Here is a 12,256-nt window from a genome sequence, read left to right as displayed (position 1 = left end):
CCAGAGTGCCAGAAAATGAAGACTTTGAAAGATTCTTTAAATTTATTTATTTGTTTGTTTGTTTGTTTACTTTGGTTTTTCAAGACAGAGTTTCTTTGCATAGCCCTAGCTGTCCTAGAACTAGATCTGTAGGTCAGACTGGCCTTGAACTCAGATATCTGCCTGCCTCCATTTCCTGAGTGCTGGGATCAAAGGTGTATACCACCAATACCCATCGAAAGAGAAATTTTTTTAAATTTATTTATGTATATGAGTACTCACTCTATTTGCATATATGCCTGCATGACAGAAGAGGCCATCAGATTCATTATAGATGGCTGTGAGCCACCATATGGGTACTGGGAATTGAACTCAGGACGTCTGGAAGAGCAGCCAGTGCTCTTAACCACTGAACCATCTCTCCAGCCCCTGAAAGAGAATTCCTTTTTAAAGGAATGACATAATTTTTTTTAAGATTTATTTATAAGGCTGGGCAGTGGTGGCGCCCGACTTTAATCCCCACACTCAGGAGACAGAGGCAGGCGGATATCTGTGAATTCGAAGCCTGGTCTACAGAGCGAGATCCAGGACAGGTACCAAAACTACACAAAGAACTACACAAAGAAACCCTGTCTTGGGGTTGGGGATTTAGGTCAGTGGTAGAGCACTTGCCTAGCAAGCGCAAGGCCCTGGGTTCGATCCTCAGCTCTGGCAAAAAAAAAAAAAAACTTGTAAGATTTATTTATATATTTAATATAACCACTGAACCATCTTTCCAGCCCCAAAAGAAAGAAGTTTTTAAAAAAATGACTTACCAACTTCCTGATTCTCCATAATCCGTTTATTTTTTTGTCTTATATGAAAAAATAACAACCAAAGACATATTATAGTTGAGCTTGCTATTTCTCACACACAGAGAAAAATAAGAATCTCTTCCTATGTAAAGCTCACACTACCTTCATGACTTTAAGAAAACCATACAAGGGCCAGGCAATGGTGGCGCATGCCTTTAATTCCAGCACTCGGGAGGCAGAGCCAAGCAGATCTCTGTAAGTTCGAGGCCAGCCTGGGCTACAGAGCGAGTCCCAGGACAGGCTCCAAAGCTACAGAGAAACCTTGTCTTGAAAAAACAAAAAAAATAAGAAAAGAAAAAAAAAAGAAAGAAAGAAAACCATACAAGAGGTGTTGGCTTCACAGCTCAGCAGGAGATCACTTGCCTAGCAGGTGCAAAGCCCTAGGTTCCATTCACAGCAATGTACAAACAATAAGCAAATAAAGTCTATTTATTTTAAGAGGAGGAGGAGGGCTGGGGAGATGTCCAGTTGGCAGTGGACTTCCCACACAAGCCTGAGGATCTGAGTTCAGATTCCCAGCACTATGTAAAAAGCCAGCACGGTGTCAGTAATTCCTTCACTGGGTCCTGGGGCTTCTGGTAAGCCAGTAAGAGATCTAGACTCAAAACTAAGGTGAAGGGGCCAGGTGGTGGTGGGCACGCCTTTGGTCCCAGGCAGAGGCAGGTGGATCTCTGAGTTCAAGGCCAGCCTGGCCTGTAGAATGAGTTCCAAGACAGCCAGGCTACAAAGAGAAACCCTGTCTTGAAAAACCAAAAAATTAAAAAATAAGATGAAGAGATAGGAAGACATTCAACATGAAACTCTGGCTTCCAAAAACATGCACATACACACATAAACACATGAACATGTACATACCCACATATAAACACATGAACATATACATGCAAACATATAAACACATGAACATGTACAGACCCACAACACACACACACAAGAAGGAAAAAGAAAAAGAAAATCAGCAAATACTAAAATCTCCTTTCACAAGCTTGATGGGCTTCAACCACTTGAAAGTGTAGGGATGCCTCAGCACAAAAACTAAAAGGCCAAAATACTCACTTCCCTTTCTTCAGCACAGTATTTTGCTGATTCCCAAGTATCCTAGATGAAATATCTATAGTGTGGTCTATCTTTCAAAACTACTACTCTGGCATGATTCATGTTTTTTAAAAAAGCCTGGAGTGGTGGCATATACCTACATCCCCAGCACCTGGAAGACAGAAAGACAGAGGCAGAAGAGCTACAGCAAGTTGGAGGCCAGCCGGGTGTACAAACCCAGTTTTAGGTCAACAGGGCAAATAGGTCCTTGATTATAACATTCTTTTGTATGTAATATAGTCTCATTCTGTCTGCTCCCCCACCACCACACCCTGCTTTCTTACTGAAAGAAAAGTCCTCTCCAAAACTTTTCTTTTGTTTTTTGTTTTTTGAGACAGGGTTCTCTGTGTAACAGCCCTGGCTGTACTGGACCTTGATTTGTAGACTAGGCTGACTTCCACTGAGAACTGACTGACTACCTCTGCCTCCTGAGTGCAGGGATCAAAAGCTTATTTTTATTTCAGGAATTCTTCGTCATTTTGTGCCATGGTTCTACCTCTTCGATAGTCTGGTGAAGCTTAAGGTCCCCTTCTCAGATTGCTTTTAAATAGAAAATTCATATGAGTACCCAAAAAAACACTATTATACTGATGCATTATGAAATGAAAAATTGACATGTACAGCTATAGCATATTACATAAGATATAACAGAAACTCACAAGTTCAAAGAAATTCATCGGTAAACAGATATGATATTTTGAGATAGCTCTAACTGTAAACGTGACACAAAAATATGTCATTTCTATTGGTGGTAAACTCACAAGGATTGCTAGTACTGTTGTGTGGTTTGTTGCCCGCTTTCATAACTGAAGGTAACAGTTTCCATTACTAGTTTGTAAGTAAAGCTGTAATTTTACCCTCATTCTCGATAAAGGACCAGCTTCATTCTATCTACATCCAACCCACTGAAGAACCCCGGGTTGGAAACTCTAGACCCAAGCCCTCATTCATCCCTTTTGCTCAAACTCAGAATTTTCATTTTACTAAGCTTGATTTTACTAAGTTTTAACGTTAAAAACAGAGTCCTCCGTGTACCTACCTCTCATCTGACACCTCCCCGTATCTCCCTGTATGCAGAATTATGCATTGAATCCCGCTCTTTCTGCGGTCTGCCCAGCCAGTACCCGTGACAATTTTGCCGGTCAATAAAAGGCGACATTGAAGGAAGAGAGGTGGAAAGAACGAACACTTGCAGACCACCAGCGGCAAGTGCACAGACGCCAAGACCGGTGCGCGTTTGCGGGTGCACGGTGTCCCCAGCCCCGAGCGTCCGGCGCGTCACTGGCGGCGCTCCGAAGCCATTCGGTCCGCTCCTGGCTTCCGGGGCTCGGCTGCCCACCTGCCCCGGACGCCCACGGAGGCGACCCGCGCCACTGCGCCCCTTCCCGCCGCGTCGCGCTCCCGCCCCACCCCCACGCGCCCTGGGTCCCCGCCGCCTCAGGCCGGCCGCCGGGGCCCGCACGCCGCCACCTTCCCGCGGGGCCCTGCCGCGCGGCTTCCCACCCGAGCGTCGCCCGGCACGGGACAGGCCCGGGGGCCCGGGGATCGGGGCGGGGCGGCCGTCAGGCGCGGGCTGCGGGGCTAGGCCGGACGGCGGGGCTGCCGAGCCCGGAGCGGCGCACGCGGCGCGGGCCGGGCGGGGACGCGCACTCACCGATGAGGTCATGCGGGGGACGGCGCCCGGTCACCGCCGGACGGCCACTCCGCCTCGGAGCCGTCGCCCTCGCCGCGAACTGCCACCGCCGCCCAGCCGCCGCCGCCGCCACAGATCGCCAGTCGGTTCCCCGGCCTCCTGCGGCGGCGCTGCCCCCTCGCCAGTGCGCGTGCGCGGCGCCGCGGGGCCCCCTGGGATCGGTGGTCCGGCCGGCGGCCGCCCTTCCGCTCCGGGTAGAGCCGCCTTCGGGACCTGTCCGCCCAACCCCGCTCTCACCTCTCCGTGTACCTGGTGCTGGAGAAGACGTGTGCAAAAACATGACACTCCTCATCTGCCAGGGACATCCACACACACACTCACACACACACACACACACTCACGCACACTCACTTTCAGCTATGTCAATTGGGCGGTATCTTCATTTTTAGTATTTAATCTAACTTCCCACTTCTCTTTTGTCTATTTTTATTGTAAACCATGCAGTTACATTAAATAGGTTTAAATTTTGTGTTTTTTGGTGTGTTTGTTTTTTAAACAAAGATGACACGTGACGTGTCAAGTTAGCAGAAGCGAACAGTCACAGAAACATGGTAATCAGAACACACCTTAAGGGTCCTCCGGGCAGCTCCCGCCCAGGCAGGGAAACCTTGCCGCAAGTTCAGCCTCCCTGTGTCGCTTCTGTTTCCGGAGGTTCCAATATCAGGCAGCTCACAACCTCCACCGTTGGACAGCTCTGAAGGTTAGGAAGTTCTGCCTCCTGCTGAGCTGAAACCTGCTTCCCTTCTCTTTCCTCCCTTCGCTAGTAGTTGTTGCCTGTAGCAAGGGTTGGTTCCCACTTGACAGCCCTTCAAAACATTGAAGACAATGAATATATCCTCCAACAACACCAGGAGTCTATGGCCAAAAAAGAAAGAAAGAAAACTCATCTTCCCAACTATTTCAAATGTAAATCAGATCCCAAACTGCTTTCCATCACTCTTCCATGCACCTCCTTAAAACTCATTAGAATTTAACTAGCATGGTAGCTCACACCTGTGATCTCAGCATTTGAGAGACTAAGGCAGGGGAATTACCAAGAGTTCAAGCCAGCCTGAGCTACACAGCATGTCCAGGCCAGCCTGAGCTATCTCCTGTGAGACCCTGACTCAAAAAGGAAAAAATTTGACAGAATTTACTTCCTATTTGCTACCTCATTACAATAGCGTTGTGAGTAGCTGGTTATTGGTACCATGTTGCCATTCAACAGAGTTAAGAAGTGAGTTCAATTAAAGATTATCAGTTGGATCTGTTACATTGTACAAAGCACCAAGAAGATGAAAGGGCAAGTGGATACAATTTACAATCTAAAGTGACGAGGAACTCTCACAGATTAAGAAATGTAACAATAAACTAAATTACAAAGTGCTGTTGAAGAATTACAAAGTGCTGTGAGATTCCAGAAAAAGAGACCTTTTTAAATTAAGAAATCAGACTCAGGCTAAAGTTGGCAGCCCACGATTTTAATGCCAGCACTCTGTGAGTTCCAGGATAGCCAGAGTTATGTAGAGAGACCCAGACTCAAAACAAGAGAAGGAGGAAGGAGGAGGAGAAGAGGAAGAGGAAGGGGGGGAGGGAGGGAAGAAGGGAGGAAGACAGACTAGAAATTTGGCTGTGGCTGGATTTCAAGATAGAAGATGGAATTAATAGATTGCATAAAGAAGAACCCATAATCGTGTTCAAAGGCTCCGGAGCATGGAAGTAAAGGAAAAGTTTTCAAAGACACAAAAGGAAGACTTCAGGTAAAGGCATTTGCCACCAAACCTGACCACAACAGTTTGATTCCCAAGTACCCTATATGACTGAAGGAGAAATGATTCCTATAATGTCTTCCGCCCTCCAGTGTTGCAAGGACTTGCCCCCCACATAAATGAATAAATAATAAGTAGATGGTGTGAATATTAAATACAAAAATAAAAGAAAAAGTGCTAAAGGATCTTAAGAGTACTGAAGGAAGTAGATTGTGCATTGTTTTGTTTTGGTTTTGTTTGTTTGTTTTTCGAAATGGGGTTTCTCTGTGTAGCTTTGGAGCCTGTCCTGGAACTCACTGTGTAGACCAGGCTGGTCTCAAACTCACAGAGATCCGACTGCCTCTGCCTCCCGATTGCTGGGATTAAAGGCGTGCACCACCACCGCCTGGCTAGATTGTGCATTGTAAGTGAAAAGAGAACAGGAATGTTCAGTTCCTTAGTACAGCCCTGTTCTGTCAGCTACAAATGGAGTACCTGAACTAGACGGTCAGCTTTTTTAATCTTTCCACTCAGCATTCCTAAGGAATATAACATTCTTACCAGAACCCTTGATCACAACAATGATTCTTACGTGTGGGAGAGAAAAATATGGGCAAAATTAATAAATTTGGGGAAAATGGTCAGAACTTAGTAAACAGTGTTGGTACTGCTCTGTGGGGCAGATCACCTGTCCACTTTCTAGAAGTCATGGTGATAATTTTTTTCTAACTGTTGTTTGGGTGTGGTGGTTTTCACCTGTAATCCCAGCATTTGGGACATGAAGACAGGAGAACGAAGAGTTTGAAGCCAACATGGAATATCTGAGACTCCATTTCAAGAATAAATAAGTAAATGAACAATGAATTCTATCCAAAGACATTTTCTTCCTGATACACAGTTCAGCCAACCATGACACACAGGGATGCAAAATTCTTTGTCCACAGTCACAAATTCTCACTGAATCTTTCTGGGCATGGTGGTACATACATGTACATACATACAGGAGGCTGAGGTAGGAAGGTCACAAGCTGACACCAGCCTAGGCTGCAGGGCAAGACCTTGTCTCAGTTGACCACAACAATGACAATTATACAGGCTCTTCGTCAGGGTTCATATATTTGGACCCCCTATTCCATGCTGTCCATTAAAGTACTGTGCCTCACAATCACACAGCAGCCACAAGCCCAGGAGTTCAACTTTTGAAATGGTTGCGTTCTTTGCTGGGGTGCCCAGCCAGTTTTAGAGGAACAGAGCAAAACAAAACAAACAAAGGAAAACTGGGGATCTGGCAAACTTCATTAATTAGATGTGCTAAATTAAAAAACAATTAACTAGGTGGTGGTACGCGACTTTAATCCCAGCACTCGGGAGGCAGAGGCAGGTGGATCTCTGTGAGTTGAAGGCCAGCCTGGTCTACAAAGCAAGTTCCAGAATAACCAGAGCTGCATAATAGATCTTTTCTCAAAAAAGACAAAAAAGTTGTTTTTACTTATTGTTTGTTGTTTATATGTGTAGGTGCCCATTGGAGGTCAGAGGACAACTTGTAGGAATTTATTTACAAGGTAGGACCTGGAATTAGAACTCTAGTCATCCAAGGAGAATTCTGGGAATAGGAAGGGCAGAGTTAGGATTCGTCAGCCAGATGCAAAGGAAGCAAGATGATAATGTCTGACTGAGAAAAGATACCAAGCCGCGTGGCTAAACATAAAAGAATTATGGGTTAATTTACGTGTAAAAGCTAGTCAGTAATAAGCCTGAGCTAATGGCCAAACAGTTATAAATTTAAAAAAAAAAAAAAAAAAAGAACTCAGGTCATGAAGCTTGTCAGCAAACACCTTAGCTGAGTCATCTCTCTGACACCACCACCACCACCACCTGGTAAATGCCGTTTTAGTGCTGATTTACTGATTTATTTGCAGTGTTGGGGATAGTACAGGGAGCCCAACCTGGAGTAATACGTGCTGTACAAGTGCTCTATCTACTGTTGGAATCCACAGCACCCAGCCTGACTTGATTAAAATCAATAAGTAGTCCCTAAAGTCAGAGAACCCCATACCATTAACCATTGGTAATCTAGAACTCAATTTATCACCTAGAAATGAATATGCACTTGGCTTTATAAAAGATTTATTTTTATTATTTTTTTGAAAAGTTAAAAATTTCTTAATTTTTTATTCCTGCTACCACTACCACAATTTACAGGGCAATATACCTGATGTAATGAAAAGAAAAAGAAAAAGCTACAACAGATAAAAGACCTCAGGAATGTACATCTAATTGACACTACATTGCATGAATCAATAGCTGCACTTTTTGCAAACTGTGGCTATGACAGTCCTGAACAAGAAGGGTTTCCTGTTTAAGCTGCAGTAACTTTTCTGACTATGGATCATCGCTCCTTCTGTGGCAGATTTTTGCAGTTCCTCTAATGCATTTAGGACGACTGTCTCAAAGTAACCTGCAGCTTTCCTGACAACTCCTCGCTCGCTCTCCTGCTAAGAACTGGAGCCCTTTTCTGCTTTTGTTTTTAAACCTTCTGCTACCATATCCACCACTTCCACCACCAGATGCATAGCCACCACCATAGGGACTGCCTGAGCTTCTTCCACCAAAACTGCCCCCTTTCATGGGCCCATAATTTGATTGCTGTTTTCCACTATAATTTCCAAAGTCATTATAGTTTCCACCACCACCATAGTACCTCCACCAAAACTTCCTCCTTCATTGTAACCATCATATCCTCCTCCACCACCACCATATCCACCACCTTGGTTTCCATAGCCTGCTCCACCACCACCATAGCCTCCTCTACTGCTGTAACCAGGACCACCACCGTATTGCCACCATCACCTCCAAATCCATTATATCCACCATCACCACCTCCATAACTACCTCGGCTGCCACCACCTCCACCACCACCACCATAGCCTCCTCTTCCACCACAACCAAAATTACCTCCACCACCTCCAAAGTTTCCTCCCCGACCCATAAAGTTGCCAGATCCACCTCCACGACCTCGCTGTGATCCAGCAGACTGCATCTCTTGTTTAGAAAGGGCCTTTTTCACTTCACCATTATGCCCATTAATAGTGTGGTATTTCTGAACACCAATTTTATCAACTGTGTCATGATCATCAAAAGTTACAAAAGCAAATCCTCTCTTTTTTCCACTCTGCCTGTCTTCCATAACTCCTATGGTTTCAATCTTGCCACACTTTTCAAAGTAGTCTCTCAGATTGTATTCTTCTGTACCTTCTTTAATACCACCAACAAAAATGTTCTTCATGGTTAAATGGGCACCAGGCACCTCTCTAGAAACAGCTCTCTTTGGTTCTACCACACGCCCATCAACCTTGTGAGCACACATTGCAGCATCCACCTCTTCAGCACAAGAGTAGGTCACAAAACCAAAGCCCCTGGAATGTTTCGTTTGGGGATCTCTCATTACCACACAGTCTGTAAGTATGCCCCATTTCTCAAAATGTTCTCTTAAGCTATCATCTGTGGTTTCAAAGCTCAGACCACCAATAAACAGCTTCCTCAACTGTTCTAGTTCCTTTGGACCATGGCCCTCCTCCTCCTCCTGCCGGTGGAGGCCGGAGTCAGGCTGGGGGCAACCGGGCGGCGGTTTTACCTCCATTTTGAGACCGGACTCACCTCTTCCAACTTAAGTTCAATATGGGACCGACTATTTTTATTATTTTTTTAAAGATTTATTTGTTTATTATGTATACAGAAGAGGGCGCCAGATCTCATTACAGGTGGCTGTGAGCCACCCTGTGGTTGCTGGGAATTGAACTCAGGACCTCTGGAAGAGCAGTCGGTGCTCTTAACCTCTGAGCCATTTCTCCAGCCCTTTTATCATTTTTAAATTCTATGTGTGCATCTACATCTGTGCACATGAGCACAGCTGATCAAGGAGGCCAGAGGTATTGATTGGATCCCCTAGAACCGAAGTGATAGGCCAGTGGAAGCCAACTGGCATGGATACTGGAAACCAAACTTGGATGCTATGGAAAAGCAATATTCCCTCTTAACTACTAGCCATTTCTCTAATCTCACGTGGTTAGCTTTTTGTTTCCTTCTTTTAAATTTATTTATGCAATTGGTGTGTGTGTGACAGGGGACTGGGAGGGTGACCATGTGTGAGTGTATATGTGTGTCTGTGTTGTGAATGTGTATGTGTGTCTGTGTTGTGTGTATATGTATGTCTCTGTGTGTATTTGTTTATGCATGTGTGTTTGCTCTGTGAGCATGAGCGTGTCTGTGTGCATTTGTTTATACGTGTGTGTGTGTGTGTGTGTGCCGTGTGTGTGTGTGTGTGTGTGTGTGTGTGTGCGCGCGTGCGTGTGTGTGTGTGTGTGTGTGTGTGTGTGTGTGTGTGTGTGTGTGCAGATCAGGAGACAACTCGTGTGAGTCGGTCCTTTTCCACCATATGGGTTCTGGAATCAAATTCAGGCCATGATGGCAAGAACCTTTGCCTTCTGAGCCATCTCACTGTCCCTATAGTCTTGCTTTTAGTAACACATGATTAGAGATTGTATGTCAAAGATCACCTAGTTCCTACCACAAAGCATCCTAGAAAGAAAAACAAGTCTCTATCTAGAAAGAAGGCAAAGGCTAGGAAGTGAAAGATGCAAAGAAGAAACAAGAGACTTACCTGAGACATTATTTTACCTATTTTAACCATAAACAGAGATAGCAACAATTCTGTTCCATCCAATAGTTACCAAGATAAAGCCAGCTAGGCGGTGGTGGCGCACGCCTTTAATCCCAGCACTCCGGAGGCAGAGGCAGTCAGGTTTCTGTGAGTTCAAAGCCAGTCTGGTCTCTAGGGTGAGTTCCAGGACAGCCAGGGCTACTCAGAGAAGCCCTGTCTTGAAAAACCAGGGGGGAAAAAAAGATGATGCAAAAGGGAGAGAAAATTCCTTTGGTTTTTTCCTAGCTCTACACAGAGAAAGCCATTCTTGTCAATTTGGGTGCGCTTTGTGTGCCTGGACCTGTGTGTGTGTGTGTGTGTGTGTGTGTGTGTGTGTGTGTGTGTGTGTGTGTGATACAAATAAGACCACTTTTTACATCCTATGCTATGTTCTACAATTTTCTTTTTATTCAACACTATATCTTGGGCATCTTTCCTTATCAATTCCTAAGGAATGACCTCATTGGCAGGATATCGTGGCTCATTCCTTTAATTCCAGCACTGAGGAGCAGAGGCAAGTGGATCTCTGTGAGTCTGAGGCCAACCAGGGCTACATAGTGAGACTTAAATAAGACGGATAGAAATATAAAAACCAGTGGTATGCTGGTGGCCATAAATTCAACCTCCAGTGCTGCCATAACAAATAATGGAAATGTTAACTAGTCAGTCACTCTAGAAATCAATGTGGAAATTCCTCAACATTCTAAAAACAGAACTTCCATATGATCCAGATGGGAGACTTCTGACTGCGTACCTGAAGGAATCCAAGCATCCGGCAGAGATTCCCACAGATCCACAAATTATTATAGAACTATTTACAATAGCCAAGATATGGACCTAGCCTAAATGCCCACCAAAAGATGAGTGAATACAAAAAAATGTAGGCCAGGCATGGTGGAACACACCTTTAATCCCATCACGTGAGAGGCAGAGTCAGGTAGAGCTAAGTGAGTTTGAGACCAGCCTGGTCTACATAGTGAGTTCCAAGACAGCCATAGCTACATAGTGAGATGCTGAATCAAAAAAGAGAGGAAGGAAGAAAGGAAGGAAAAGAAAGGAAAAAAAGAAGGCCTAGGGAATGTAGCTTAGTTGAGATAGAGCTTGTCTAGCAGTAAGCCTCATCTATATAGTTCAAGACTAGCCTGAGTTACATGAGCCCCTATCTCAAAATAAAAGTTGAGGGAATAAAAACATATATCAGAGTTACTGACAATACATATAACAAAAATGACTAATATTTACAATATAAATAACTACAGAATAGGAAAGTCAATAGAGAAATGGGCAACCCATTTATTCCACATACTGAATAAAAATATATGACTGAGGTTAGAAATATATGTAGCTGAGAGGTAAAGTATTCGCCTGGCATATGCAAAGCCCTGAGTTCAATCCCTAACAATGAAAAAAAGAGCTAGCTAGCTAGCTAGCTAGCTAGATGACAGATAGATAGATAGATAGATAGATAGGTAGATAGATAGATAGATGACAGATAGATAGATAGATGACAGATAGATAGATAGATAGATGACAGATAGATAGATAGATAGATAGATAGACAGATAGATAGACAGATAGATACATATGTCTGGGTGTGGTGTCTGTGCTACATACTTGTAATTCAAGCACTTGGGAGATTGAGGCAGGAGATCAGCATGAATTATATAGTGGGACATTATTTTGAAAAAGAAAAATGGTGTGTGGGGGCAGAGAGTGGCTGTCAAGATGTCTCAGTGGGGAAAGGTGACTGCTGTCAAGCCTGACAATCTGAGTGTGATCCCTGGACTTCATGTGGAAGGCAAGAACTGATCCATCTGACTTCTATATGAGCACTACAGTGTGTGCATGCCCTCATACTATACATACAACATCTTACCACCACCCCCATACTGTGATTTAAAACCACTGTGTAACCTACCTGGCCTAAAACTCACTATGTAGACGAGGCTGGCCTCAAATTCATAGAGACTCAGTTGCCTCTGCCTCTCCTCAGCTGGCTCTCAGTAGATACATAAATACACAATCTCATTAGTGGTGAGGAAAACCATAAGAGCCAGTATGCATGCCCCAAATTATGTAGGAAAACATTCGAATCAGAATCTACAATAACAGGGCCAGGTAGAGAGCTCAGCAGCCCAAGCCACTGTTTGCATAAGTTTGACTCAGAATTTGATCCCAGAATCCATGTGAGGGCAGTGTCTTGCATCTA

General features: G+C 44.4%; 2 protein-coding genes across 9 annotated transcripts in view; both read right to left on the bottom strand.

The window, feature by feature from the left end:
* Nucleotides 1-3,758, bottom strand: part of Gapvd1 (GTPase activating protein and VPS9 domains 1) — a 77,148-nt gene extending 73,390 nt beyond the window's left edge. For 7 of the 8 annotated variants that reach the window (XM_036183711.1, XM_036183715.1, XM_036183713.1 and 4 more), the window contains exon 1: nucleotides 3,583-3,758. The gene's annotated coding sequence lies outside the window, so the exon portion shown is untranslated. Of the gene's footprint in view, nucleotides 1-2,967; nucleotides 3,301-3,582 lie in introns of those variants that run through there. The other variant, XM_036183712.1, reaches the window with a different exon arrangement.
* On the bottom strand, nucleotides 3,591-8,988 carry LOC118581317 (heterogeneous nuclear ribonucleoprotein A3-like). Its single transcript, XM_036183342.1, is given in 4 exon segments — nucleotides 3,591-3,834; nucleotides 7,882-8,047; nucleotides 8,050-8,187; nucleotides 8,190-8,988. Coding segments are annotated over 4 exon segments (1,347 nt in total).
* Between the last annotated feature and the right edge of the window lie 3,268 nt (nucleotides 8,989-12,256).

Source organism: Onychomys torridus, chromosome 4 (genome assembly GCF_903995425.1).
Source record: "Onychomys torridus chromosome 4, mOncTor1.1, whole genome shotgun sequence".
In the NCBI taxonomy this organism is placed as follows: domain Eukaryota; kingdom Metazoa; phylum Chordata; class Mammalia; order Rodentia; family Cricetidae; genus Onychomys; species Onychomys torridus.
This window is presented reverse-complemented; position numbering and strand designations above follow the sequence as displayed.